General features: G+C 38.5%; 5 protein-coding genes and 1 long non-coding RNA gene across 10 annotated transcripts; 1 reads left to right on the top strand and 5 right to left on the bottom strand.

Moving 5' to 3' along the window:
- Positions 1-700: 700 nt before the first annotated feature.
- Positions 701-10,984, bottom strand: LOC119066674 (protein Tube-like). Of its 2 annotated transcripts, XM_037169262.1 has the most exons (5): positions 10,834-10,984; positions 10,421-10,611; positions 10,183-10,349; positions 8,964-10,115; positions 701-906 (listed from the first exon to the last, which is right to left on the bottom strand). In XM_037169262.1, exons 4-5 carry the CDS (start codon positions 9,989-9,991, stop codon positions 750-752), a joined length of 1,185 nt encoding a protein of 394 aa, XP_037025157.1. In that variant the 5' UTR covers positions 9,992-10,115; positions 10,183-10,349; positions 10,421-10,611; positions 10,834-10,984; the 3' UTR covers positions 701-749. The 2 variants fall into 2 exon arrangements, with proteins under 2 accessions (XP_037025157.1, XP_037025158.1); XM_037169263.1 differs by lacking the exon at positions 701-906 and having other exon boundaries at positions 8,812-10,115.
- LOC119066679 lies at positions 3,398-8,832 on the top strand. Its single transcript, XR_005085784.1, has 3 exons — positions 3,398-3,460; positions 6,642-6,644; positions 8,722-8,832. It is a non-coding gene; the product is annotated as an uncharacterized LOC119066679 (long non-coding RNA).
- A 1,900-nt stretch (positions 10,985-12,884) lies between the features above and the next one.
- Positions 12,885-15,353, bottom strand: LOC119066675 (protein Tube-like). 3 transcript variants are annotated; one of them, XM_037169264.1, is made up of 5 exons: positions 15,203-15,353; positions 14,790-14,980; positions 14,552-14,718; positions 13,091-14,484; positions 12,885-13,060 (listed from the first exon to the last, which is right to left on the bottom strand). In XM_037169264.1, the coding sequence occupies exons 4-5, from the start codon at positions 14,358-14,360 to the stop codon at positions 12,975-12,977; spliced, it is 1,356 nt and encodes a 451-aa protein (XP_037025159.1). In that variant the 5' UTR covers positions 14,361-14,484; positions 14,552-14,718; positions 14,790-14,980; positions 15,203-15,353; the 3' UTR covers positions 12,885-12,974. The 3 variants fall into 3 exon arrangements, with proteins under 3 accessions (XP_037025159.1, XP_037025160.1, XP_037025161.1); XM_037169265.1 differs by having other exon boundaries at positions 12,885-13,316; positions 13,752-14,484; XM_037169266.1 differs by having other exon boundaries at positions 12,885-14,484.
- A 2,048-nt stretch (positions 15,354-17,401) lies between these two features.
- LOC119066677 (homeobox protein 4-like) lies at positions 17,402-18,827 on the bottom strand. 2 transcript variants are annotated; one of them, XM_037169268.1, is made up of 3 exons: positions 18,269-18,827; positions 17,608-17,833; positions 17,402-17,577 (listed from the first exon to the last, which is right to left on the bottom strand). In XM_037169268.1, the coding sequence occupies exons 1-3, from the start codon at positions 18,803-18,805 to the stop codon at positions 17,492-17,494; spliced, it is 849 nt and encodes a 282-aa protein (XP_037025163.1). In that variant the 5' UTR covers positions 18,806-18,827; the 3' UTR covers positions 17,402-17,491. The 2 variants fall into 2 exon arrangements, with proteins under 2 accessions (XP_037025163.1, XP_037025162.1); XM_037169267.1 differs by having other exon boundaries at positions 17,402-17,833.
- LOC119066678 (protein Tube-like) lies at positions 17,841-19,870 on the bottom strand. The gene is made up of 4 exons (XM_037169269.1): positions 19,720-19,870; positions 19,307-19,497; positions 19,069-19,235; positions 17,841-19,001 (listed from the first exon to the last, which is right to left on the bottom strand). Exons 2-4 carry the CDS (start codon positions 19,492-19,494, stop codon positions 18,868-18,870), a joined length of 489 nt encoding a protein of 162 aa, XP_037025164.1. The 5' UTR covers positions 19,495-19,497; positions 19,720-19,870; the 3' UTR covers positions 17,841-18,867.
- Positions 19,871-23,596: 3,726 nt separating this feature from the next.
- Positions 23,597-24,850, bottom strand: LOC119066673 (TBP-related factor). Its single transcript, XM_037169260.1, has 4 exons — positions 24,564-24,850; positions 24,423-24,505; positions 24,111-24,354; positions 23,597-24,054 (listed from the first exon to the last, which is right to left on the bottom strand). The coding sequence occupies exons 1-4, from the start codon at positions 24,645-24,647 to the stop codon at positions 23,779-23,781; spliced, it is 687 nt and encodes a 228-aa protein (XP_037025155.1). The 5' UTR covers positions 24,648-24,850; the 3' UTR covers positions 23,597-23,778.

The following is a 24,850-nucleotide window of genomic DNA, read 5'->3' as shown; positions in this document are numbered from 1 at the left end:
GTCAAAAGATTTCGAATTCTCAAATTTAATCCAAAATCTGATATTTTAAAACTCCTGAAATTCTCCTTAAATATAAATATCCTTCCTTTATTCCTTAAAAAGGAGGCTGAATTTTGAGTGGCGCTGCCTGCAATTTATATCGCATCTCAACTGAGAAATCCTGGAATCTGATATTAGCATCGATATAATATATGGTAGATAAGTAATGTCAAAGCAAACTTTATGTCGAAAATCACATGGATGTATGTAGGTCGGGAAAACAGGAAAACAATGACATTCAAAGACGTGCGGAGTTGATTTCAGAGTAAATGTTTTCTAGCTGATGTGCCATTGTTAAGGTATTTCAATAGAGAATATCTATCAAAAGGATAGCTTCAAAAAGTAAACTTAAATTTTTTGAGTTTATCGCTGTCGGAAGGTGCCAAAAAAACAATGCCAAAGCACTTCCTTCAAACGGCTTACTTTTAATGTGAAATATTTTATATTAAGTTTGTCAGTTATATTGATCCTCGATGGTCATTAAAAACTAGATATATTCATGCTCCCGATCCATCAATTGACTGATTTACTAATTGTGACAAATGTGGCGACATTTGCTTCACAAAGATTGCTCCTTCATCGTTGAATTCTGTCCTGCGCGTAAATTATCGGAAGTTGGATGCGCATGACTCAGTAATTGTGACAAATGTGAACATTTCCATCAAAAACATTCTTGTGTATCGTTGGAATTCTGTTCTGACGTTAAATTATCAGATGTTGGGATGCGACTGACTAAGTAATTGAGAAAAATGTGGAATATTTCCGTTTGGCGACTCATGGTGATCGGTTGAATTTTGTTTCTTTACCCGATTATCTAACGACTGCGACTGATTCAATAATTGCGAAAAATTCGGTAAACTGGTTAATGTTGGAACAGACGAAATTCGATCCATAGGATTTATAGCTGACGCTGAGCAATTCGTTTGATTGTTGAGCTTCCCATTAATTCTGACAAATGTGGAACATTTCGGTAAGTTTTCACCTTCATCATTTGAAAAATAACCCTCGACATGGCACTGCGGACGTTGACTGTGCGATCGATCCGTGATCTGTGAGAAGTACGGAAACATTTCTGGCTGCGCATTCCGGTGCCCACTTGCAGTACCATCGGCAACATTGAAAATTGATAAGTTCGGAATGTCACCGGTATTGGATTGCGAATCTTCGGAATAGTCAGACCCACCTTTAAAGAACTGAAAATTCGGTACAAAATTGTGCGACTTGGAACGGAGAATTAGCCGACGTTGAGCAATCCGTTAGATTGTTTGGGACTGTTCCATTATCTCTGACAAATGCGGAACATTTCCGGTAGAACTTTCTTCTCTCGTCAGTTGACATTCACGCTGATGGACGCTCGACCGCGATTGATTCGTGATTGTGAGATATGCGAACATTTCTGCTAACGCATTTCCGTTGACCGTTTGCGTACTCATCAGTACATTGGCAACATTCAAAATCGACAAATCTAGGAGTTCGCCGGTAATTGGAACTGCGAGTTATCGGAAGAGTTGGACCCACCATTAAAAAACTGAAAATTCCGGGGTACAAAATTGTGACGGCGTGTCGATGTTGAAACGGAAATTCGATCCACCCGTTTTCATCTTCGTTATTGTAGAACGATGACGATTTGTTTTTGCAGACGTTGAAGAAATTTCGTCGCATTGGCACGATGTTGTGTAGACGTATCCCATTTAACATGTGACAATTGTATTGACTGTCTCGATGCTTCGCGCCGTTGATAACACGGATAACTTTGAAGCAATCCTCAACGGCACTTCAAGAACTTTTTTTTATTCGACGGGAATTAAATTCCTGAAGTTAAGTTCGAAGATGGCTATAATGCACGGGTGATCTCTGAGGAAATTCCAAAAAGAATTGTTGTCTTGTCGCTTGATAACACGACAATTGAGTAATTCTTAACGGATTTCCCAAACCTGACTCTGACCACCCTTTAGGTGGGCCTAGTCATTTATTGTCAATCAATTGTTAACTTTCGTTCTGGTGTTTATCGTGTTTGAGGAAAGTTTGGCCATCTGGTTAAGTTAGCCAATGCGTATTATTCCTCAATCATACACTCACGGAATTTGGAAAACCGACACATTTTGCTGTTCTGATGCAATTTGAGCAGTCTTTTTCCCGACTTATCTTAAAATAAATTAATCAATATTTTGATATGATATTCTGTTCTATGTTATGAGTTTTTTTGTGAATTTTGGCTGCCATTATTTATATTGGAGAATCAGAAACTCAAGTAAAACACAGAAACAGAAAATGTGTCGGTTCTTCAACATTCCGCGAGTGGAGGAATGCTGATCCTGAGCGAGGATTTCGCGAAATAAATTTTGTTCCCGAAATTTTCAAGGAGCAGCTCTTTAGAAGAAAACGATTGCGGGCTATTCGGATAGTTAGAAGTACTTGTATTTCACGATGAAGTTGAAGATTTTCCAATTATTCGAAAATTGTTAGACCTCGCTCTCGGCCCGTAAAAGATATTTTTTTGCCTTTTAGATGTAGAAACGAGCAAAAGACCGATTCATTAGCAAAAATCGATACCAAAAACGAGTCAGACAAAAAACGAAAAGTATAAGTAACCATATGGCAAAATTTAAAGCATCGAAGCTGATAATAGCAAGATAGACTTTAAAGCCTTTAAAGGTTAAAACGTCGCCGAAAAGTTAATTGTTTAATTTCGTTTAAAAATTCGGAAAATTATTTTCCAAAGAATATTCTCCTTAGAAAACACCAAAAAATCTTACTTCATATATCCTTTAGTATGACTTTGGAAAGTCAAAAGACTTTCGAATTCATCAAATTTAATTCCAAAATCTTGATATTTTAAAAACTCCTGAAATTCTCACTTAAATATCTAAATATCCTCCTTTATTCCTTAAAAAGGAGGCTGAATTTACTGAGTGGCGACTCCCTGCAATATTTATATCGCATCATCAACTGAGAATCCTGGAATTCTATTATTTAGCATCGTATAATATACGGTGGATAGATAAGTCAAGTTCAAAGCAACTTTAGTTCCGAAAAATCACATGGATGTGATGTAGCCGTGGGAAAACAGGAAAAACCAATGACATTCAAAGACGTTGCGGAGTTGATTTAGTAGTAAATGTTTTCTAGTGATGTGCCCATTGTTAAGGTATTTCAATAGAGAATATCTATCTAAAGGATAGCTTCAAAAAGTAAACTTCAAATTTTATACGCTTCCGAACGGTGCCAAAAAAAACAATGCAAAGCACTTCCTTCAAACGCTTCTTTTAATGTGAAATATTCTATTTATAGTTTGTCAGTTATTTGATCTTCGAATGGTCATTAAAAACTAGATATATTCATGCTCCCGATCCATCAATTGACTGATTTACTAATTGTGACAAATGTGGCACATTTGCTTCAAAAGATTCTCCTTCATCGGGTTGAATTCTGTTCCTGCCGCGTAATTTCGGAATTGGATGCACTGACTCAGTAATTGTGACAAATGTGAACATTTCCATCAAAACATTCTTGTGTTATCGTTGGAATTCTGTTCTGACGTTAAATTATCAGATGTTGGATGCGACTGACTAAGTAATGTGAGAAAAATTTGGAATATTTGCGTTTGCGACTCATGGTGATCGGTTGAATTTGTTTCTTTACCCGATTATCTAACGACTGCGACTGATTCAATTAATTGCGAAAAATTCGGTACGGTAATGTTGGAAACAGACGAAATTCGATCCATAGGATTTATAGCTGACGCTGAGCAATTCGTTTGATTGTAGCTGCCATTAATTCTGACAAATGTGAACATTCGGTAGAATTTTCACCTTACATCATTTGAAATACACCCTCGACATGGCACTGCCGGACGTTGACTGCGATCGATCCGTGATCTGTGAGAAGTACGAAACATTTCGTGCGCGCATTCCGGTGCCCACTTGCAATACCACGGCAACATTGAAAATTGATAAGTTCGCGAATGTCACCGGTATTGGAATGCGAATCTTCGGATAGTCAGACCCACCTTTAAAGACTGAAAATTCCGTACAAAATTGTGCGAGTTGGAACCGAGGAATTAGCCGACGTTGAGCAATCCGTTAGATTGTTGGGCTGTTCCATTATCTCTGACAAATGCGGAACATTTCCGGTAGAACTTTCTTCTCGTCAGTTGACATCTCGCTGATGGACGTCGATCGCGATTGATTCGTGATTTGTGAATATGCGAACATTCTGCTAACGCATTTCCGTTGACCTGTTGTACTTGTACCATTGGCAACATTCAAAATCGACAAATATTCGGAAGTTCGCCAGTATTGGACTGCGAGTATCGGAAGAGTTGGACCCACCATTAAAAAACTGAAAACCTTCGTTACAAAATTTGTCGAGTCGGCGTGTCGATGTTGAACGAAATTCGATCCACCGTTTCATCTTCGTTATTGTAGACGATGACGATTTGTTGCAGACGTTGAAGAATTCGTCGCATTGGCACGATGTTGTGTAGGACGTATCCATTTACATGTGACAATTGTATCTGACTGTCTCGATGTTCCGTCTGCGAGTTAAGTCATTAGTTGTCTGTACTGGCGTTTGCAGTAGCATCTTGACCCAATTGCGGCGCCATTGACATACTATCAAATCCTGTCGCTCTATGGGGCGATCCCAGATCAACGAACGTCAAATATTTGCTTGCTCGCTAATTTTTACTGGGCAGCTTCATTGCACTGATTCAAATCCATAATCTCCGATGTATTCGGATAGTTTCCGTTCAACAGTTCGTTTATCAATACCGCCCAAGTCGTCTCGTCTGGCAAGAAATGTCTATTTTTGCGGCAGTCCCTGTCGTTGGTCGCTGAGGGTGCTTCGAACAACGATATGAAATGAATAATTATCGATTCGAGCAGAGAGGGATTTGATTCAAGACTTACCGCTCAACAAATTGATTGCTACGTACTCTGCGGCTCCCATACTTCAGATTCTACCAAGCCAGCTGTAATATAGGTGAGCTGAGGTTGGTCGAATTTTGCCAGAAGTCATCCATTCTTTCAAGATAATTACCGCAGAATTTTTACTTCCACCGCTTTTCTATGATACTTTGTGAATGGATCGTCACAATTATAGCATTCACTCAGTCGTCAGTGATACTGTAAACTCGTTCGATAATACCTCCTGATGTTTTGGATATGTACTCGGTTTGCAATCGTTCAATTGTTCATGATCTCATCAATTCGGAAGCACAATTTGCATCACCTTTTTCCAGGCCGTGCGGGCCTAGACGGTACATTTCAATATTTCCAGCGATTTAATCAATTCCGCTTATATGTGTCTGACTTCTGTTCTACGGTGTGAATGCCATTTTCTAAATAAATAGAAAAACCTGATGTACTAGAGTATAAATAATATCGGCTGTCCGTTGTTTTCAAGTGATGATAAGGCTCTTGATACAGAAAACATTCTTCGATTTGTTATGATTCAAAAGAGGACACTGTGTATTGTTACATTGATTATCTTAAAGGCGTATTAATCCACAAAATTAATAGTCTAACAGCTGTCTATTGTCTTAAGCATAATTACCCTATACTTGAATGAGTAGCGTCGAGTAAGTATGAATTTACTCATTACAAGTAAAAACCCAGTTTACGTAGCAAGCATTTAATGTCACACAACAATGACAAGAAGTCTACAATCTGTTTTCATTACTCATTTGATTTGATTTGTTAAACAACGCAACAAGTGTCTGTACTAGAATATACGTCACAACCAAGGTGATTTTATGTCAACAGGTTGCATAGAACGCTGAAATGCCGTAATTTGTGTTGGAAATTTGTACTACATATCATATACCTACAGTAGAATTTCACTCCGGTAAATAGCCATGAAATGTCATAGCCAGTAAAGTTGTGTTCACAAAAATAAAAAATAAAAAAAATTGCGCCTTGTTGCGGTTGGTTGATTTTAGGCACTTAGTCCACTACAGATTACAGTAAATAGCGTTTTGGCTTGCTTGATTACTCCACTCCTTAGACTTTTTCCCAAGTCAATCCTCTCTCTTCTCGTGNGTGAATGCATTTTCTAAATAAATAGAAAAATCGCTTGATGTACTGAGAGTATAAATAATATCGGCTGTCCCGATTGTTTTCAAGTGATGATAAGGCCTCTGATAACAGAAAACATTCTTCGATTTGTTATGATTCAAAAGAGGACACTGTGTATTGTACATTGATTATCTTAAGGCCGTATTAATCCACAAAATTAATAGTTCTAACAGCTGTCTATTGTCTAAGCTCATAATTACCTATTACTGATGAGTAGCGTCGAGTAAGTTATGAATTGACTCATTCACAAGTAAAAACCCAGTTTACGTAGCAAGCATTTAATGTCACACAACAATGACAAGAAGTCTACAATCTGTTTTCATTACTCATTTGATTTGATTTTGTAAACAACGCAACAAGTGTCTGTACTAGAATATACGTCACAACCAAGGTGATTTTATGTCAACAGGTTGCATAGAACGCTGAAATGCCCGTAATTTTGTGTTGGAAATTTGTACTACATATCATATACCTACAGTAGAATTTCACTCCGGTAAATAGCCATGAAATGTCATAGCAGTAAAGTTGGTTCACAAAAATAAAAAAATAAAAAAAATTGCGCCTTGTTGCGGTTGGTTGATTTTAGGCACTTTCGTCCACTACAGATACGTAAATAGCGTTTTGGCTTGTGTGATTACTCCACTCGCCTTAGACTTTTTCCGCAAAGGTCACCCTTGTCAAAACAAGATACTTACAAGCAAGGATACTATTACATTGCCTTATCACGTACTCAATCACTCGTCAAAATAAATATATTTGGACTGACGTACGGAATGTACTAAAAATCTATAACATTTGAGCTTTAGTTTCCAAGCTGCATTTCACTCGGTAGAGCTTTCGGCTACTAATATTTCGTTTATTTAAAACGAAATTTGAGAAGTGACTGAAATTTTATTATTAATTCGAATGAGACCGATTCACAAACACGGCAGAGTAAAATAAACCTTTACTCTGTCGTGTTCACAAATAATCCAGGCAATAGACACAAAACGAGCCATCAGAACAGTCGGAGCGTTTGCTGCGACTGAGCCCCGTACAAACCCGTATATCTATTGCGTACGTGACCCTAGTGCGTCTGTCACCCTACTTTGACCGTAAGTCTATGCGCCGGTTAAAGTAGTTAAAGTAAAATTATTATGTAATGTGTACATCTTAGAAATTGCGCATAGCGCAATTACGAAGCCCCGTACGACGTTCCTTTCAAATAAAACAAAAATTTCAAATAGCCCTAAAATTTTAATTTATTGAGTATAAATACACATAGGGCCTAGTATCGGCCTCAGTCCGAGGATCCAAATTTAATTTTTTTTTTTCAACAACATTCTATTCGGTGTTCGATTATCTTTCAAATGAAACAAAAATTACGAAAAACGGATGAAATTTACTCGAGTTGTATGTAAAATACGCATAGGGCCCTAGTAGCGGCCTTAGTCCGAGGACCCAAATTTAATTTTTTTTCAACTACATTCTATTCGGCCTTTGATTACCTTCCAAATGACACAAAAATTACGAAAAACGAATGAAATTTACTTGAGTTCTATGTAAAATACACATAGGGCCCTGGTAGCTTTTCACTTCTAAGGCCCTAACTCATGGTCCACTCACCCGATTTTAAAAAACTTTTTTTTCCTGGATTGGTATTGACAATACCTATCATTTGCCGTGTCATTTACATTTACGCTCATAGGTCCCAGATGGTAAATTTTTGAGAAAAAGGGTTTAAGTCAAAAATTTTGTGTTCCTCAGTCAAGGATTTTTTTTTTCATATTTTTTAGTGGGTTAGGACTTCCCACAGCTCTTCATTAACGTAATTCCATGATTGAGGCAAATTTTTTGAAAATTTTCGTTTTCAAAAAACAATTTTTTTGTTTAGTGAGCTTGTTCTTGAGTTAGTGTCTCTTAACCTTGAAACATTGCCGTCTCAACAAGCAGATATCTATACCCTACGCTATATGTCAAGTTTGTAAACGGGCCTCCATTAAACCACAAAAACGTAGAATGTAAACGGCGTAATTTCCACAAAATTGCTCTTATCTTGTCTATAAGGGTGAGTCAATTTCAATTATTTCTTGAGTAATTCCGGTTTCCGACCTATCGCCATCTGGATTTACTACAGATGCTTCTGCAAAGTATGCACTGAATCTAAAGAGTCCATTGCGAGATACAAAACATTGAAAACGCCGAGGTCTGACTTCAAGAATTTTATGGGGAGGTGCGGGAAAACAGGAAAACGATACCATTCAAAGACGTTGCAGAGTTGATTTCAGGGTAAATGTTTTCTAGTGATGTGCCATTGTCAAGGTATTTCAATAGAGTATCTATCTAAAGGATAGCTTCAAAAAAGCTTCAAGCTTCAAAAGCTTCAGAGGTGCCAAAAAAAAACAAACAATGCAAAGCACTTCCTTCAAACGCTTACTTTTAATGTGAAATATTTCTATTTTAAGTTTGTCAGTTATTTGATCTCGATGGTCATTAAAAACTAGATATATTCATGCTCCCGATCCATCAGTTGACTGATTTACTAATTGTGACAAATGTGGCACATTCGCTTCAAAAGATTCTCCTTCATCGGTTGAATTCTGTTCCTGCGGTATATTATCGGAAGTTGGATGCGACTGACTCAGTAATTGTGACAAATGTGGAACATTTCCATCAAAACATTCTTGTGTATCGTTGGAATTCTGTTCTGACGTTAAATTATCAGATGTTGGATGCGACTGACTAAGTAATTGTGAAAAATGTGGAATATTTGCGTTTGGCGACTCATGGTGATCGGTTGAATTTTGTTCCTCCCCCCGATTATCTAACGACTGCGACTGATTCATTAATTGCGAAAAATTCGGTAATGTTGGAACAGACGAAATTCGATCCATAGGATTTATAGCTGACGCTGAGCAATTCGTTTGATTGTTGAGCTGTTCCATTAATTCTGACAAATGTGGAACATTTCCGGTAGAATTTTCACCTTCATCATTTGAATACACCCTCGACATGGCACTGCCGGACGTTGACTGCGATCGATCCGTGATCTGTGAGAAGTACGGAACATTTCTGGCTGCGCATTCCGGTTGCCCACTTGCAGTACCATCGGCAACATTGAAAATTGATAAGTTCGGAATGTCACCGGTATTGGAATGCGAATCTTCGGAATAGTCAGACCCACCTTTAAAGAACTGAAAATTCGGTACAAAATTGTGCGACGTTGGAACGGAGGAATTAGCCGACGTTGAGCAATCCGTTAGATTGTTGGGCTGTTCCATTATCTCTGACAAATGCGGAACATTTCCGGTAGAATTTTCTTCTTCGTCAGTTGATATCACACTGATGGACGTCGACTGCGATTGATTCGTGATTTGTGAGATATGCGGAACATTTCTGCTAACGCATTCCCGTTGACCGTTTGTACCATTGGCAACATTCAAAATCGACAAATTCGGAAGTTCGCCGGTATTGGACTGCGAGTTATCGGAAGAGTTGGACCCACCATTAAAAAACTGAAAATTCGGTACAAAATTGTGCGGCGTGTCCGATGGTTGAACGGAAATTCGATCCACCGTCTCATTCTTCGTTATTGTAGACGATGACGATTTGTTTGCAGACGTTGAAGAATTCGTCGCATTGGCACGATGTTGTGTAGGACGTATCCCATTTACATGTGACAATTGTATCTGACTGTCTCGATGTTCCGGTCTGCGAGTTAAGTCATTAGTTGTCTGTACTGGCGTTGCAGTAGCATCTTGACCCAATTGCGGCGCAGTTGACATACGTATCAAATCCTGTTCGCTTATGGGGCGATCCGGCATCAACGAACGGTCAAATATTTGCTTGCTCGCAATGTTTTTACTGGCAGCTTCATGGCACTGATTCAAATCCATATAATCTCCGATGTATTCGGATAGTTTCCGTTCAACAGTTCGTTATCAATACCGCCCAAGTCGTCTGGCAAAGAAATGTCTATTTTTGCGGCAGGTCCTGTCGTTGGTCGCTGAGGTGGTGCTTCTGAACAACGATATGAAATGAATAATTATCGATTCTGAGCAGAGAGGGGATTTGATTCAAGACTTACCGCTCAACAAATTGATTGCTACGTACTCTGCGGCTCGCCATAGTTCAGACTTTACAAGCAGCTGTAATAGGTGACTGAGTGTGGGTCGAATTTTGCCAGAAGTCATCCATTCTTCAAGGAAAATGTACGCAGAATTTTTAAGCCTTCCACCAGCTTTTTCTATTGATCTGTTGTGGAATGGTCACAATTATAGCATTCACTCAGTCGCTAGTGATCTGTAAACTCGTTCGATAATTACCTGATGTTTTGGATATTGTACTTCGGTTTGCAATCGTTCAATTGTTCATGATCTATCAATTCGGAAGGCACAATTTGCATCACCTTTTTCCAGGCCGGGCTGCTAGACGGTACATTCAATATTTCCGCGATTTTAATCAATTCCGCTTGTGATATGTGTCTGACTTCTGTTCTACGGGTGAATGCCATTTTCTAAATAAATAGAAAAATCGCTTGATGTACTGAGAGTATAAATAATATCGGCTGTCCGATTGTTTTCAAGTTGATGATAAGGCTCTGATAACAGAAAACATTCTTCGATTTGTTATGATTCAAAAGAGGACACTGTGTATTGTACATTGATTATCTTAAGGCCGTATTAATCCACAAAATTAATAGTTCTAACAGCTGTCTATTGTCTAAGCTCATAATTACCTATTACTGATGAGTAGCGTCGAGTAAGTTATGAATTGACTCATTCACAAGTAAAAACCCAGTTTACGTAGCAAGCATTTAATGTCACACAACAATGACAAGAAGTCTACAATCTGTTTTCATTACTCATTTGATTTGATTTTGTAAACAACGCAACAAGTGTCTGTACTAGAATATACGTCACAACCAAGGTGATTTTATGTCAACAGGTTGCATAGAACGCTGAAATGCCCGTAATTTTGTGTTGGAAATTTGTACTACATATCATATACCTACAGTAGAATTTCACTCCGGTAAATAGCCATGAAATGTCATAGCAGTAAAGTTGGTTCACAAAAATAAAAAAATAAAAAAAATTGCGCCTTGTTGCGGTTGGTTGATTTTAGGCACTTTCGTCCACTACAGATACGTAAATAGCGTTTTGGCTTGTGTGATTACTCCACTCGCCTTAGACTTTTTCCGCAAAGGTCACCCTTGTCAAAACAAGATACTTACAAGCAAGGATACTATTACATTGCCTTATCACGTACTCAATCACTCGTCAAAATAAATATATTTGGACTGACGTACGGAATGTACTAAAAATCTATAACATTTGAGCTTTAGTTTCCAAGCTGCATTTCACTCGGTAGAGCTTTCGGCTACTAATATTTCGTTTATTTAAAACGAAATTTGAGAAGTGACTGAAATTTTATTATTAATTCGAATGAGACCGATTCACAAACACGGCAGAGTAAAATAAACCTTTACTCTGTCGTGTTCACAAATAATCCAGGCAATAGACACAAAACGAGCCATCAGAACAGTCGGAGCGTTTGCTGCGACTGAGCCCCGTACAAACCCGTATATCTATTGCGTACGTGACCCTAGTGCGTCTGTCACCCTACTTTGACCGTAAGTCTATGCGCCGGTTAAAGTAGTTAAAGTAAAATTATTATGTAATGTGTACATCTTAGAAATTGCGCATAGCGCAATTACGAAGCCCCGTACGACGTTCCTTTCAAATAAAACAAAAATTTCAAATAGCCCTAAAATTTTAATTTATTGAGTATAAATACACATAGGGCCTAGTATCGGCCTCAGTCCGAGGATCCAAATTTAATTTTTTTTCAACTACATTCTATTCGGCCTTTGATTACCTTCCAAATGACACAAAAATTACGAAAAACGAATGAAATTTACTTGAGTTCTATGTAAAATACACATAGGGCCCTGGTAGCTTTTCACTTCTAAGGCCCTAACTCATGGTCCACTCACCCGATTTTAAAAAACTTTTTTTTCCTGCATTGGTATTGACAATACCTATCATTTGCCGTGTCATTTACATTTACGCTCATAGGTCCCAGATGGTAAATTTTTGAGAAAAAGGGTTTAAGTCAAAAATTTTGTGTTCCTCAGTCAAGGATTTTTTTTTTCATATTTTTTAGTGGGTTAGGACTTCCCACAGCTCTTCATTAACGTAATTCCATGATTGAGGCAAATTTTTTGAAAATTTTCGTTTTCAAAAAACAATTTTTTTGTTTAGTGAGCTTGTTCTTGAGTTAGTGTCTCTTAACCTTGAAACATTGCCGTCTCAACAAGCAGATATCTATACCCTACGCTATATGTCAAGTTTGTAAACGGGCCTCCATTAAACCACAAAAACGTAGAATGTAAACGGCGTAATTTCCACAAAATTGCTCTTATCTTGTCTATAAGGGTGAGTCAATTTCAATTATTTCTTGAGTAATTCCGGTTTCCGACCTATCGCCATCTGGATTTACTACAGATGCTTCTGCAAAGTATGCACTGAATCTAAAGAGTCCATTGCGAGATACAAAACATTGAAAACGCCGAGGTCTGACTTCAAGAATTTTATGGGGAGGTGCGGGAAAACAGGAAAACGATACCATTCAAAGACGTTGCAGAGTTGATTTCAGGGTAAATGTTTTCTAGTGATGTGCCATTGTCAAGGTATTTCAATAGAGTATCTATCTAAAGGATAGCTTCAAAAAAGCTTCAAGCTTCAAAAGCTTCAAAGGTGCCAAAAAAAAACAAACAATGCAAAGCACTTCCTTCAAACGCTTACTTTTAATGTGAAATATTTCTATTTTAAGTTTGTCAGTTATTTGATCTCGATGGTCATTAAAAACTAGATATATTCATGCTCCCGATCCATCAGTTGACTGATTTACTAATTGTGACAAATGTGGCACATTCGCTTCAAAAGATTCTCCTTCATCGGTTGAATTCTGTTCCTGCGGTATATTATCGGAAGTTGGATGCGACTGACTCAGTAATTGTGACAAATGTGGAACATTTCCATCAAAACATTCTTGTGTATCGTTGGAATTCTGTTCTGACGTTAAATTATCAGATGTTGGATGCGACTGACTAAGTAATTGTGAAAAATGTGGAATATTTGCGTTTGGCGACTCATGGTGATCGGTTGAATTTTGTTCCTCCCCCCGATTATCTAACGACTGCGACTGATTCATTAATTGCGAAAAATTCGGTAATGTTGGAACAGACGAAATTCGATCCATAGGATTTATAGCTGACGCTGAGCAATTCGTTTGATTGTTGAGCTGTTCCATTAATTCTGACAAATGTGGAACATTTCCGGTAGAATTTTCACCTTCATCATTTGAATACACCCTCGACATGGCACTGCCGGACGTTGACTGCGATCGATCCGTGATCTGTGAGAAGTACGGAACATTTCTGGCTGCGCATTCCGGTTGCCCACTTGCAGTACCATCGGCAACATTGAAAATTGATAAGTTCGGAATGTCACCGGTATTGGAATGCGAATCTTCGGAATAGTCAGACCCACCTTTAAAGAACTGAAAATTCGGTACAAAATTGTGCGACGTTGGAACGGAGGAATTAGCCGACGTTGAGCAATCCGTTAGATTGTTGGGCTGTTCCATTATCTCTGACAAATGCGGAACATTTCCGGTAGAATTTTCTTCTTCGTCAGTTGATATCACACTGATGGACGTCGACTGCGATTGATTCGTGATTTGTGAGATATGCGGAACATTTCTGCTAACGCATTCCCGTTGACCGTTTGTACCATTGGCAACATTCAAAATCGACAAATTCGGAAGTTCGCCGGTATTGGACTGCGAGTTATCGGAAGAGTTGGACCCACCATTAAAAAACTGAAAATTCGGTACAAAATTGTGCGGCGTGTCCGATGGTTGAACGGAAATTCGATCCACCGTTTCATTCTTCGTTATTGTAGACGATGACGATTTGTTTGCAGACGTTGAAGAATTCGTCGCATTGGCACGATGTTGTGTAGGACGTATCCCATTTACATGTGACAATTGTATCTGACTGTCTCGATGTTCCGGTCTGCGAGTTAAGTCATTAGTTGTCTGTACTGGCGTTGCAGTAGCATCTTGACCCAATTGCGGCGCAGTTGACATACGTATCAAATCCTGTTCGCTTATGGGGCGATCCGGCATCAACGAACGGTCAAATATTTGCTTGCTCGCAATGTTTTTACTGGCAGCTTCATGGCACTGATTCAAATCCATATAATCTCCGATGTATTCGGATAGTTTCCGTTCAACAGTTCGTTATCAATACCGCCCAAGTCGTCTGGCAAAGAAATGTCTATTTTTGCGGCAGGTCCTGTCGTTGGTCGCTGAGGTGGTGCTTCTGAACAACGATATGAAATGAATAATTATCGATTCTGAGCAGAGAGGGGATTTGATTCAAGACTTACCGCTCAACAAATTGATTGCTACGTACTCTGCGGCTCGCCATAGTTCAGACTTTACAAGCAGCTGTAATAGGTGACTGAGTGTGGGTCGAATTTTGCCAGAAGTCATCCATTCTTCAAGGAAAATGTACGCAGAATTTTTAAGCCTTCCACCAGCTTTTTCTATTGATCTGTTGTGGAATGGTCACAATTATAGCATTCACTCAGTCGCTAGTGATCTGTAAACTCGTTCGATAATTACCTGATGTTTTGGATATTGTACTTCGGTTTGCAATCGTTCAATTGTTCATGATCTATCAATTCGGAAGGCACAATTTGCATCACCTTTTTCCAGGCCGGGCTGCTAGACGGTACATTCAATATTTCCGCGATTTTAATCAATTCCGCTTGTGATATGTGTCTGACTTCTGTTCTACGGGTGAATGCCATTTTCTAAATAAATAGAAAAATCGCTTGATGTACTGAGAGTATAAATAATATCGGCTGTCCGATTGTTTTCAAGTTGATGATAAGGCTCTGATAACAGAAAACATTCTTCGATTTGTTATGATTCAAAAGAGGACACTGTGTATTGTACATTGATTATCTTAAGGCCGTATTAATCCACAAAATTAATAGTTCTAACAGCTGTCTATTGTCTAAGCTCATAATTACCTATTACTGATGAGTAGCGTCGAGTAAGTTATGAATTGACTCATTCACAAGTAAAAACCCAGTTTACGTAGCAAGCATTTAATGTCACACAACAATGACAAGAAGTCTACAATCTGTTTTCATTACTCATTTGATTTGATTTTGTAAACAACGCAACAAGTGTCTGTACTAGAATATACGTCACAACCAAGGTGATTTTATGTCAACAGGTTGCATAGAACGCTGAAATGCCCGTAATTTTGTGTTGGAAATTTGTACTACATATCATATACCTACAGTAGAATTTCACTCCGGTAAATAGCCATGAAATGTCATAGCAGTAAAGTTGGTTCACAAAAATAAAAAAATAAAAAAAATTGCGCCTTGTTGCGGTTGGTTGATTTTAGGCACTTTCGTCCACTACAGATACGTAAATAGCGTTTTGGCTTGTGTGATTACTCCACTCGCCTTAGACTTTTTCCGCAAAGGTCACCCTTGTCAAAACAAGATACTTACAAGCAAGGATACTATTACATTGCCTTATCACGTACTCAATCACTCGTCAAAATAAATATATTTGGACTGACGTACGGAATGTACTAAAAATCTATAACATTTGAGCTTTAGTTTCCAAGCTGCATTTCACTCGGTAGAGCTTTCGGCTACTAATATTTCGTTTATTTAAAACGAAATTTGAGAAGTGACTGAAATTTTATTATTAATTCGAATGAGACCGATTCACAAACACGGCAGAGTAAAATAAACCTTTACTCTGTCGTGTTCACAAATAATCCAGGCAATAGACACAAAACGAGCCATCAGAACAGTCGGAGCGTTTGCTGCGACTGAGCCCCGTACAAACCCGTATATCTATTGCGTCCGTGACCCTAGTGCGTCTGTCACCCTACTTTGACCGTAAGTCTATGCGCCGGTTAAAGTAGTTAAAGTAAAATTATTATGTAATGTGTACATCTTAGAAATTGCGCATAGCGCAATTACGAAGCCCCGTACGACGTTCCTTTCAAATAAAACAAAAATTTCAAATAGCCCTAAAATTTTAATTTATTGAGTATAAATACACATAGGGCCTAGTATCGGCCTCAGTCCGAGGATCCAAATTTAATTTTTTTTTTTCAACAACATTCTATTCGGTGTTCGATTATCTTTCAAATGAAACAAAAATTACGAAAAACGGATGAAATTTACTCGAGTTGTATGTAAAATACGCATAGGGCCCTAGTAGCGGCCTTAGTCCGAGGACCCAAATTTAATTTTTTTTCAACTACATTCTATTCGGCCTTTGATTACCTTCCAAATGACACAAAAATTACGAAAAACGAATGAAATTTACTTGAGTTCTATGTAAAATACACATAGGGCCCTGGTAGCTTTTCACTTCTAAGGCCCTAACTCATGGTCCACTCACCCGATTTTAAAAAACTTTTTTTTCCTGGATTGGTATTGACAATACCTATCATTTGCCGTGTCATTTACATTTACGCTCATAGGTCCCAGATGGTAAATTTTTGAGAAAAAGGGTTTAAGTCAAAAATTTTGTGTTCCTCAGTCAAGGATTTTTTTTTTCATATTTTTTAGTGGGTTAGGACTTCCCACAGCTCTTCATTAACGTAATTCCATGATTGAGGCAAATTTTTTGAAAATTTTCGTTTTCAAAAAACAATTTTTTTGTTTAGTGAGCTTGTTCTTGAGTTAGTGTCTCTTAACCTTGAAACATTGCCGTCTCAACAAGCAGATATCTATACCCTACGCTATATGTCAAGTTTGTAAACGGGCCTCCATTAAACCACAAAAACGTAGAATGTAAACGGCGTAATTTCCACAAAATTGCTCTTATCTTGTCTATAAGGGTGAGTCAATTTCAATTATTTCTTGAGTAATTCCGGTTTCCGACCTATCGCCATCTGGATTTACTACAGATGCTTCTGCAAAGTATGCACTGAATCTAAAGAGTCCATTGCGAGATACAAAACATTGAAAACGCCGAGGTCTGACTTCAAGAATTTTATGGGGAGGTGCGGGAAAACAGGAAAACGATACCATTCAAAGACGTTGCAGAGTTGATTTCAGGGTAAATGTTTTCTAGTGATGTGCCATTGTCAAGGTATTTCAATAGAGTATCTATCTAAAGGATAGCTTCAAAAAAGCTTCAAGCTTCAAAAGCTTCAAAGGTGCCAAAAAAAAACAAACAATGCAAAGCACTTCCTTCAAACGCTTACTTTTAATGTGAAATATTTCTATTTTAAGTTTGTCAGTTATTTGATCTCGATGGTCATTAAAAACTAGATATATTCATGCTCCCGATCCATCAGTTGACTGATTTACTAATTGTGACAAATGTGGCACATTCGCTTCAAAAGATTCTCCTTCATCGGTTGAATTCTGTTCCTGCGGTATATTATCGGAAGTTGGATGCGACTGACTCAGTAATTGTGACAAATGTGGAACATTTCCATCAAAACATTCTTGTGTATCGTTGGAATTCTGTTCTGACGTTAAATTATCAGATGTTGGATGCGACTGACTAAGTAATTGTGAAAAATGTGGAATATTTGCGTTTGGCGACTCATGGTGATCGGTTGAATTTTGTTCCTCCCCCCAATTATCTAACGACTGCGACTGATTCATTAATTGCGAAAAATTCGGTAATGTTGGAACAGACGAAATTCGATCCATAGGATTTATAGCTGACGCTGAGCAATTCGTTTGATTGTTGAGCTGTTCCATTAATTCTGACAAATGTGGAACATTTCCGGTAGAATTTTCACCTTCATCATTTGAATACACCCTCGACATGGCACTGCCGGACGTTGACTGCGATCGATCCGTGATCTGTGAGAAGTACGGAACATTTCTGGCTGCGCATTCCGGTTGCCCACTTGCAGTACCATCGGCAACATTGAAAATTGATAAGTTCGGAATGTCACCGGTATTGGAATGCGAATCTTCGGAATAGTCAGACCCACCTTTAAAGAACTGAAAATTCGGTACAAAATTGTGCGACGTTGGAACGGAGGAATTAGCCGACGTTGAGCAATCCGTTAGATTGTTGGGCTGTTCCATTATCTCTGACAAATGCGGAACATTTCCGGTAGAATTTTCTTCTTCGTCAGTTGATATCACACTGATGGACGTCGACTGCGATTGATTCGTGATTTGTGAGATATGCGGAACATTTCTGCTAACGCATTCCCGTTGACCGTTTGTACCATTGGCAACATTCAAAATCGACAAATTCGGAAGTTCGCCGGTATTGGACTGCGAGTTATCGGAAGAGTTGGACCCACCATTAAAAAACTGAAAATTCGGTACAAAATTGTGCGGCGTGTCCGATGGTTGAACGGAAATTCGATCCACCGTTTCATTCTTCGTTATTGTAGACGATGACGATTTGTTTGCAGACGTTGAAGAATTCGTCGCATTGGCACGATGTTGTGTAGGACGTATCCCATTTACATGTGACAATTGTATCTGACTGTCTCGATGTTCCGGTCTGCGAGTTAAGTCATTAGTTGTCTGTACTGGCGTTGCAGTAGCATCTTGACCCAATTGCGGCGCAGTTGACATACGTATCAAATCCTGTTCGCTTATGGGGCGATCCGGCATCAACGAACGGTCAAATATTTGCTTGCTCGCAATGTTTTTACTGGCAGCTTCATGGCACTGATTCAAATCCATATAATCTCCGATGTATTCGGATAGTTTCCGTTCAACAGTTCGTTATCAATACCGCCCAAGTCGTCTGGCAAAGAAATGTCTATTTTTGCGGCAGGTCCTGTCGTTGGTCGCTGAGGTGGTGCTTCTGAACAACGATATGAAATGAATAATTATCGATTCTGAGCAGAGAGGGGATTTGATTCAAGACTTACCGCTCAACAAATTGATTGCTACGTACTCTGCGGCTCGCCATAGTTCAGACTTTACAAGCAGCTGTAATAGGTGACTGAGTGTGGGTCGAATTTTGCCAGAAGTCATCCATTCTTCAAGGAAAATGTACGCAGAATTTTTAAGCCTTCCACCAGCTTTTTCTATTGATCTGTTGTGGAATGGTCACAATTATAGCATTCACTCAGTCGCTAGTGATCTGTAAACTCGTTCGATAATTACCTGATGTTTTGGATATTGTACTTCGGTTTGCAATCGTTCAATTGTTCATGATCTATCAATTCGGAAGGCACAATTTGCATCACCTTTTTCCAGGCCGGGCTGCTAGACGGTACATTCAATATTTCCGCGATTTTAATCAATTCCGCTTGTGATATGTGTCTGACTTCTGTTCTACGGGTGAATGCCATTTTCTAAATAAATAGAAAAATCGCTTGATGTACTGAGAGTATAAATAATATCGGCTGTCCGATTGTTTTCAAGTTGATGATAAGGCTCTGATAACAGAAAACATTCTTCGATTTGTTATGATTCAAAAGAGGACACTGTGTATTGTACATTGATTATCTTAAGGCCGTATTAATCCACAAAATTAATAGTTCTAACAGCTGTCTATTGTCTAAGCTCATAATTACCTATTACTGATGAGTAGCGTCGAGTAAGTTATGAATTGACTCATTCACAAGTAAAAACCCAGTTTACGTAGCAAGCATTTAATGTCACACAACAATGACAAGAAGTCTACAATCTGTTTTCATTACTCATTTGATTTGATTTTGTAAACAACGCAACAAGTGTCTGTACTAGAATATACGTCACAACCAAGGTGATTTTATGTCAACAGGTTGCATAGAACGCTGAAATGCCCGTAATTTTGTGTTGGAAATTTGTACTACATATCATATACCTACAGTAGAATTTCACTCCGGTAAATAGCCATGAAATGTCATAGCAGTAAAGTTGGTTCACAAAAATAAAAAAATAAAAAAAAATTGCGCCTTGTTGCGGTTGGTTGATTTTAGGCACTTTCGTCCACTACAGATACGTAAATAGCGTTTTGGCTTGTGTGATTACTCCACTCGCCTTAGACTTTTTCCGCAAAGGTCACCCTTGTCAAAACAAGATACTTACAAGCAAGGATACTATTACATTGCCTTATCACGTACTCAATCACTCGTCAAAATAAATATATTTGGACTGACGTACGGAATGTACTAAAAATCTATAACATTTGAGCTTTAGTTTCCAAGCTGCATTTCACTCGGTAGAGCTTTCGGCTACTAATATTTCGTTTATTTAAAACGAAATTTGAGAAGTGACTGAAATTTTATTATTAATTCGAATGAGACCGATTCACAAACACGGCAGAGTAAAATAAACCTTTACTCTGTCGTGTTCACAAATAATCCAGGCAATAGACACAAAACGAGCCATCAGAACAGTCGGAGCGTTTGCTGCGACTGAGCCCCGTACAAACCCGTATATCTATTGCGTCCGTGACCCTAGTGCGTCTGTCACCCTACTTTGACCGTAAGTCTATGCGCCGGTTAAAGTAGTTAAAGTAAAATTATTATGTAATGTGTACATCTTAGAAATTGCGCATAGCGCAATTACGAAGCCCCGTACGACGTTCCTTTCAAATAAAACAAAAATTTCAAATAGCCCTAAAATTTTAATTTATTGAGTATAAATACACATAGGGCCTAGTATCGGCCTCAGTCCGAGGATCCAAATTTAATTTTTTTTTTCAACAACATTCTATTCGGTGTTCGATTATCTTTCAAATGAAACAAAAATTACGAAAAACGGATGAAATTTACTCGAGTTGTATGTAAAATACGCATAGGGCCCTAGTAGCGGCCTTAGTCCGAGGACCCAAATTTAATTTTTTTTCAACTACATTCTATTCGGCCTTTGATTACCTTCCAAATGACACAAAAATTACGAAAAACGAATGAAATTTACTTGAGTTCTATGTAAAATACACATAGGGCCCTGGTAGCTTTTCACTTCTAAGGCCCTAACTCATGGTCCACTCACCCGATTTTAAAAAACTTTTTTTTCCTGGATTGGTATTGACAATACCTATCATTTGCCGTGTCATTTACATTTCCATCGTTTATTTTGCCATAAATATCACCAAAAGACCTTAAATCACTTAGGTGGCCCTAACTCACGAAGGGCCGACCCGAATATGCCCATATTCGAACTTAGCCTCACTATTTTGACTATCTTTCAGGGAAATTTTTTTTTTTCGAAATCGGATTTGATTTACTCAAGATATCGACGTGACGGACAGACGGACAGACGGCCCAAATTTTTATTGCGGATTCGTCATCTATGAACATAGGCAAACACTTTGCCCTTACCGTCTGCTTCGAATTCCATCAATTACACACGGCATCGTAATCCTATAAGCCCCTTCGTACTTCGTACGGGGCTAAAAACCCTGAAAAATGAGCCAGAACTACTTCAGGTGGCAAAAAATCAAAAAAGTTGAAAATTTTAGATTATTAGTAGTCTAGTCGATAAGGGCAAACGTTTACCAAAATCAGTTGCTCAAACAGCACTTAAAATACTGGCCATATTTCTATAGGGACATATTTACAACAAAGTCAAAAATTCCCCCTTCGATTCTAATGACCCAACATGGATATTTGAGACGGCGAGAGAATTGCACGTAACGTGACTTATGTATAAAAAAGGGAAGAGTAACGATACTCTGTTAGAGTCTACTGGATTCGCATTACGTTTTAACATTGCTAGGCATTTCTTTTATATGTTTTCCCAGAAGCAATTGAAGCGAATGAATGGATTGTCAGGCTGCACCTATCGCCAGCTGCTCGTACCCAGAATGGCAGTGGCAATGCCAACTAAAACGATTCTCAAACCTTAACTCTAGACCCCCTAAAACACTGTGTGTCTTTCTGAAGACGACAGGTAAAAAATCCTGATATTGGTAGAGAGCCTTTGGTTGCGCAGAATGTGTCATCATTAACGATATCAGTTATTATTTAAGTTAAGCGTTAATGAAGCGTTAAAATTTATTTTTCGAGCCATACAACATCGAAGGTCACAACACCCTCCCTTCGAAATCAAACTTATCTTTCGGTTCATGTTTACCCTCACAAAGTTCATATTCTCAAAGCTGTATACTTGGGGAGGTCACGCAGATCGCCTTTTTATTAGATACGCGGGAACACAAAAAAAAAGAATTCATCTACTATGAAGTTGTCAAATTTAAGAACCTAGTACGAAAATGTATAAAACTGTCAAATTTTGTATGTGCCACCCGCGTATCTACATCAGCATGACCTCTACAAGTATACAGCCTTGCGAATTCTGAGGTATAGTAGTACATTATGTCACTAGTAACAAAAACGTGTGTTTTTCGCCCAGGTGGAGCGTTGCTACATTTTTGGGTGTTTTCACCACCTGGGTCAAAAACGCACCTTTTTGTTCCTAGTGACATAATATACACTATGTCGAATGTGAGAACGACGACTGGATTCTGTCTTTCAACTGTAAATAATGTGGCAGAAAAGGTAAATGAAGGCGGAAATGCCCTTGTTAACATTCCATTTGACGATGATTAGTGTCGTTGTCGTATACCATTATCATTAATCGTGTGGTTTTATTGGCATCTATTACAATTCAATATTTACACAGAATATGTTTACTGCAAGCACCGATATTTGTAACGGAAAGCTGGAGCGCGGTTGATGACTATAAATCATACTTAATGGATCATCTCTGTAAAGCCTTCATTGCATTTTCTTGCCTCAGCTCAGCTACGAGTCAATTGAGCTATCGTAAGGGATCTACATGGGTCAGAAACCTTGCGTAGCAGGCTAGCAATGCTAGGACGTTTGAGAATACACTTCTCAGTTTAGGAACTGACGAATTTTTTGTATCAATTCAAAGATAACACTTACACATATTTTCCTGAATTCCTTAAAGTTAGGGGCCAATCGCACTAGCTCCGATTTAAATCTGTTTACGTTCATTTAGTCAAACGGTGAGTGGACGGAGTTTAATGCGATTAGCGCCTTCCAGTTTCATTACAAATTTCAAAAACTGATTTTCGCAAATGAAATTGAAACGCTGATGGTAAGTGCAGAAACCGTAAACTTTGCTCTCGGGAGTTCGCACGGTTTTTAGGAAAGACAAGCAAGCGGTAGTCAACGGACGAATAGTACCAAACAAGAAAACTTTGTGCCGATTATCCTAAATAGGAAGCTACGGCTACTTGTGGAATGGCAAGTTAGCAAAACACTGAAAATTTTGATTTTGCATATAAGAAAAGTAGATAATTCCAACTTGAGCGAATCGAGGTTATCGACAGTGACTGCCACAATTCATTGTTCAATCGTAAAAATAAGTTAGAAAAACTCACTCGCTTCGCTCGCAGTAAAAGTAAAACGTCACCAAACCTTTTTTTAGCTTTAAGAAGTTCACTAGATGATACTGCGAACTGCGACAAAACGTCAGCTTGATTCCCTCGCATGAAAAGAAACATAAAGGTTGGCTTTCTGTTTCATCTTTTCCTTTATGGATGAACAATGAAACCAATTTTCTATAAAAATTATTTAAAATGTTGAAGTTCGCGTCTTGCGTTCCACATACAACACACCGAATTTCAAATTCTATTTGATTCATAATATAAATACATAAACTGTAAAAGCATCCGTCGTTCAGTTCTTTCTGAAACTCTGCAGAATTGGATAAATATTTTCTAAACTCTCGTTGATCTCTGCCTTGGATTTGGCACCGGTGAAGACAATTTTTCCGTTCACAAAAATTAGCAGAACAACTCTGGGCTTCACCATTCGATAGATAAGTCCTGGGAATAGTTCCGGTTCATAGGAGCTGAATTGTCCGTGCATTTGATTCAAGTTTTCCAATCGAATTGGAAACCGAAGATCCACAGTGGCGACCAGATTTTGTATTTTGAATTCTTTGAATTTTATCTGAAAATGTTTTTGTTAGCCCATTGTCCTAAACTGTTGACTCGAGTCACACTTACCGAATAGCCGAGTTTCTGAATAATTCGCGCAAACTTCCTGGTGCCGAGATTAGCAAATTCCTCGTTTCGTGCTCCGGTGCACACCAATTTACCCGACTTGAATATCAATGCCGTGCATCGAGGCTCTCTAATTCGCATGACAACACCGTGAAACCGCGATGGATTGTATTCGGAATTTCTTGTACGAAAGTTTATGTTTTGTAGATTAAGTTCGCAGCCGAGGTTCACTGTGGACACACAATTTCTGGGGGGAACGGGAGAAAAATGTAATTTAATTGTAAAACTCACGTCGCAGCATTCTGACACACTCACTGTATTTTCACCGAACTGATGGCATCTTGAGGACCTGTTGGCATAGGCACTTGATGAACCATAGCGGATTGTGGAGGTTGAATCTGAAATTGATCGAGAACGGTGAATAAATAATCTTTTCGATTTCATCGATTTGTTTACCTTTGATGCATTTGATGGTCCTGGGGACGGACGAGTGTTATTTAGAAGTGCCTTTAAAGGCGAGTCCATCAATGTTTTGTCCATTTCTGTTGATGTTATGAATATTCAAACGTAGACAAATAATCGACGACTTCCAGATTTTGTTAATAATGTCATTCAAAGATTGATGTTGCCTGTCTTCATTATTCTTTTAGTTAATAACTGAGAAGCCGGAAGGTAAATAAAAGTGACTCCGACCATCAACCCCTGAAAAACCAATGCAAAAAGAAACACATTACACTCACACT

Source organism: Bradysia coprophila, chromosome IV (assembly GCF_014529535.1).
Source record: "Bradysia coprophila strain Holo2 chromosome IV, BU_Bcop_v1, whole genome shotgun sequence".
Taxonomy (NCBI): Eukaryota; Metazoa; Arthropoda; class Insecta; order Diptera; family Sciaridae; genus Bradysia; species Bradysia coprophila.
Note: the sequence above shows the minus strand (reverse complement) of the source record. Positions and strands in the feature narration are given on the sequence as shown.